General features: G+C 39.1%; 1 protein-coding gene across 1 annotated transcript in view; it reads right to left on the bottom strand.

Annotated features, from left to right (window-relative positions):
• LOC308281576 (uncharacterized protein) overlaps positions 1-1,764 on the bottom strand; it is a gene marked incomplete at both ends in the record, with an annotated part of 10,644 nt that extends 8,880 nt beyond the window's left edge. Inside the window, 3 exons of the mRNA XM_080721803.1 lie at positions 1-113; positions 1,171-1,266; positions 1,694-1,764. The exon at positions 1-113 is cut by the window's left edge and continues 1 nt beyond it. Coding sequence (XP_080577929.1) covers positions 1-113; positions 1,171-1,266; positions 1,694-1,764 — 280 coding nt within the window. The remainder of the gene's footprint in view (positions 114-1,170; positions 1,267-1,693) is intronic.
• Positions 1,765-5,071: the final 3,307 nt, after the last annotated feature.

Raw genomic sequence — 5,071 nt, 5'->3', positions numbered from 1 at the left:
TTGTGTGTGGAGGTCCAGGTTCATTACTGAAGTTCATAGGGTGTCCCATAGACCAGTCACTCTTCATAGACACACAGCTGGGTGTTGGAGACTCTGCTCTGTGGTCAACACTTCTGCAGTCATACAAAAAATTATCGACAATTACCATGTGAATGAAATGTAAGCTTGTTCAAGAGTCTTCATGGTTATGTCCCTCTCCTTTAAGTAATAGGAGAGGAACATTATTTTGTTTGGGCTCCTCTAAGCCAGGGTCTTCAACAGGGGGTCCGGGACCCCTAGGGGATCCTCAGAGTTACTACAGGGGGGCCACCAAATCTTTGTGTGGTAGGATAATTATTTAAAATGAACAACTTGAACCCTTACATCCCTATTCTGAGGAGAACCTTGAGCTGCGAGGCGTTGAGAGCTTGTAGATCTGCTATTTTTGGCAAATAGGTGTAGCGAAAAAAAAAACAGAAGACCAAGAACAGAGTGAAAGGTCAAATTTAAATGTCTGAAAAACGCATTAAATGTGCTGTCGGTTAAATGAACTCTACGGAATCACATGGATATTATACAAGCACGCACATGACTTTCTGATCGCATGGATGTGATGCCATTGTGGTGGTCAAAGCAACAGAGGCAAGTCAACCTTCCTTGCGCCATCATAACATAACATTAACAAAACAAAACAAAGGTTGCATGTTTGCATATTAAGGTTTAATGAGACGTGAATATACTATTAACGTATTAATTTGTAGGCCACTGTGTGGCAGGGCGCATAAACGGTTCGCTTGAGTTGCGCCCACTTTAACCTATTCACTTCTTTTTTGGCAAGTGATACCTCTACATAAGTAGATAGTTAGGCTATTATTTTGTTAACTCAGGAACAGATTGCAATTGTATCTGTGATAAAGAGGAAAGAACCCAGCGTAAACATAAACTGGTGTAATTATCAGTTGGGTGCACCATGCACATTGCACATACAGTATCTCATCTGCAAACACGTATGTGACGTTCATTATAATATGGCCAATAAATTAATTGATTGGCCGGTAAAATATAATCCTACCGGCCAAGGTGGCCAGCCCCAAAAATGCCTAGCGGAAACCCTGGTAGTAACGTGCACACATGCATGAGAACATATTGTCTTGTTATGTTGTTGTATGTTGTAGAGGAGGATTCACATACTTGTCTGGAGATCCAGGTTCATTACTGAAGCTCATAGGGTGTCCCATAGACCGATCACTCTTCATAGACACACAGCTGGGTGTTGGAGACTCTGCTCTGTGGTGAACAGACATAAATAAACATTAATAAAACCATCAAAACCTGTTCATAGTTCAAAACTAAAGTAGCCTATTATCTCATTTACTGCCTATGACTAGTATGACGACTTATATAAATGCGTCCGTTCTGCCTATGATGAGCTGTCAATATGCTGTAATCGCTATAAAACAATTAAAGTATGATCGCCGATCCGACATTATTTTTTTCTCTATAGAGCCGCACTATCCTCAGAAACCGGAGACGGACAGACGGAGACGAGATGTGCCGTTTCTCATACTAAACTGCGACCTTCGGTAGCAATAAATGCAACAAATTATAATACAGTAGAAATTATAATTCTAGATTTATAGTAGGACAGCTCAAATAACTCCTTATATGGACATGGTCTCATAGATATGACAGACAGACAGACAAACAGACAGACCTCTCATGTTCTCCACACAGGATGTCTTTAGATGCAGGGTCCAACTCCTCTCTCTCCACCGAGCCACTCATGGTAGAGCAGAGACCTTTACACACACGCACGCACGCACGCGCGCACGCGCACACGCGCACACACACACACACACACACACGTTGTCAGTTGGACATAATAAAGGGTGATTTTAGGACAATATTCCTTACATTGTTGTGGATCCATGTCACATTAAACACTGACTGTATGAGAATAACTTCATGATTCCAGTTACTAAAACCACTGTTGTAATGAAGAGAATATGATTTAAAACATATTGTATTGATTCAACATACTATATTATATCCATTGTTGTAATGAAGAGAATATGATTTAAAACATATTGTGCCTCATTGATTCAACATACCATATTATATCCATTGTTGTAATGAAGAGAATATGATTTAAAACATATTGTACCTCATTGATTCAACATACTATAGTATATCCACTGTTTTAATGAAGAGAATATGATTTAAAACATATTGTACCTCACATACTATAGTATATCCACTGTAATGTAGAGAATATGATTTAAAACATATTGTACCTCATTGATTCAACATACTATAGTATATCCACTGTTTTAATGAAGAGAATATGATTTAAACTGTGTAGCTTATTGTATAAAAACAGCAAAGGGTTTGGAATTCTATACTGGGTTTATTTTAAATCCAGTGTGTATTAATTAATAATAGTGAATTAAATATGTGATGGTGTCAAAGCTAACCAAGTGCTCAGTCTACCTCTGACACAATAACTTTAACATGTAGTTGCACAGTTTGTCCAATAGGTGGTGCACATGGACCGCATTAAGGAGGACAGAAGGCCTACAGTAACACAGTAAGACATTTATGAAGTACAGTTGAAACATGGACTGTGGTTGAAGCTGCTTGTGTGAAATGGAGGGTTTTCAGCGCGGCTGTTTTGTTCACTTTATGAAACAAATGTTTGATCTTTTCAAACTCAGATCAACGTTTCCTTTTAGAACGAAAACACAGACTCCCTGACAGCCCAGTCCAGACATGTCATCAAACATGTTGTAGCGTTGATGTGTGAAATACAATGACTCCATGTTTATGTGTGAAATATGTCTGTTTAACCTCTACAATGACTTCATGTTGATGTGTGAAATATGTCTGTTTAACCTCTACAATGACTTCATGTTGATGTGTGAAATATGTCTGTTTAGCCTCTACAATGACTTCATGTTTATGTGTGAAATATGTCTGTTTAGCCTCTACAATGACTTCATGTTTATGTGTGAAATATGTCTGTTTAGCCTCTACAATGACTTCATGTTTATGTGTGAAATATGTCTGTTTAGCCTCTACAATGACTTCATGTTGATGTGTGAAATATGTCTGTTTAGCCTCTACAATGACTTCATGTTTATGTGTGAAATATGTCTGTTTAGCCTCTACAATGACTTCATGTTTGTGTGAAATATGTCTGTTTAGCTTCAATGACTTCATGTTTATGTGTGAAATATGACTGTTTAGCCTCTACAATGACTTCATGTTCATGTGTGAAATATGTCTGTTTAGCCTCTACAATGACTTCATGTTTATGAGTGAAATATGACTGTTTAGCCTCTACAATGACTTCATGTTTATGTGTGAAATATGTCTGTTTAGCCTCTACAATGACTTCATGTTTATGGGGAAATATGTCTGTTTAGCCTCTACAATGACTTCATGTTTATGTGTGAAATATGTCTGTTTAGCCTCTACAATGACTTCATGTTTATGAGTGAAATATGTCTGTTTAGCCTCTACAATGACTTCATGTTTATGGGTGAAATATGTCTGTTTAGCCTCTACAATGACTTCATGTTTATGAGTGAAATATGTCTGTTTAGCCTCTACAATGACTTCATGGTTATGTGTGAAATATATCTGTTTATCCTCTACAACAGGGGTCTCAAACTCAATTTACCTTGGGGCCGCTGGAGGCAGAGTCTGGCTGAGGCTGGGCCGCAGCCTCAGCGCACATGCACATGTGCGCAGCGCATGCATGTGCGCGTGCACATGCACTAATAAAACATTTTTTTTATTATTATACTGTAGTTTCATACCAGTCTAACAACTACTGTATCTATCTCCCCATCAAAGAAATTTTTAAAAATTCCAATCTTCTCAAATATCTTTTTTATTTTTTAACACAAATTAAGATGAACAAGGACCCTGGTGTAAGTTGTGTTTAACTTATGGAACATGTACTTTACTGTTAACGGTATTGTATTATTAACTGTTTTGAGGTTCAAATACAACTTGCGGGCCGAACTAACATTAAACTTTCGTATTAAGGTGGGGGCCACAAAATATGGTCTCGCGGGCCGCAAATGGCCCCCGGGCCGCCAGTTTGAGACCCCTGCTCTACAATGACTTCATGTTTATGTGTGAAATATGTCTGTTTAGCCTCTACAATGACTTCATTTTTATGTGTGAAATATGTCTGTTTAGCCTCTACAATGACTTCATGTTTGTGTGAAATATGTCTGTTTAGCCTCTACAATGACTTCATGTTTATGGGTGAAATATGTCTGTTTAGCCTCTACAATGACTTCATGTTTATGAGTGAAATATGTCTGTTTAGCCTCTACAATGACTTCATGGTTATGTGTGAAATATATCTGTTTATCCTCTACAATGACTTCATGTTTATGTGTGAAATATGTCTGTTTAGCTTCTACAATGACTTCATTTTTACGTGTGAAATATGTCTGTTTAGCCTCTACAATGACTTCATGTTATTTACAGTATTATTATGACAAGGCAGGTTCATAGTTATTTACAGTATTATTACCAGTAAGGCTCCCTAATCGGGAGATAAGCGACCGTAGGTCACTTATCTCCACAAATAGGGCAAAAATGTGTTTTGCCAAAATCTTCCTGATCCATGTTGATGACATGAGTGTAGACATACTGTGTAGTGATTTTCGTGATTTTAGGGCAAAATCTGTAGGAGCAGTGTCCAAAAATGTGTTTTTAAAAATCGGCCTGGAGGTGGCGCTATATGGGACAGATTCATGTTGATGGGATGAGTGTAGACATACTGTGTACCGATTTGCGTGATTTTAGGGCGAAAATTGTAGGAGCAGTGTCCAAAAATGTGTTTTGCAAGAATCGGCCTCATGGTGGCGCTAGAAGAGGGCCATGTGAGAAATGAGGGGTGGGGTCTCCGCGCCGGCAAGGCGGACGAATAGGTACCGGCCCCGGCTGTCCCGGTCGCTCCTAGCCGGAGTTACGGCATTTTATGTGAGCTGCAGTGTAGGGGGTCCTCCACTGGGGGCGCCACCACTTTTGCATCCGTTCTGGAGCACCAGGAGTCGGTGGTCCCCGGGAA

The sequence above is a fragment of the Nannobrachium achirus genome (genome assembly GCF_963921795.1).
Source record: "Nannobrachium achirus genome assembly, chromosome: 3".
In the NCBI taxonomy this organism is placed as follows: Eukaryota; Metazoa; Chordata; class Actinopteri; order Myctophiformes; family Myctophidae; genus Nannobrachium; species Nannobrachium achirus.
The sequence above is the reverse complement of the archived record's forward strand: the minus strand, read 5'-3'. Positions and strand labels throughout refer to the sequence as shown.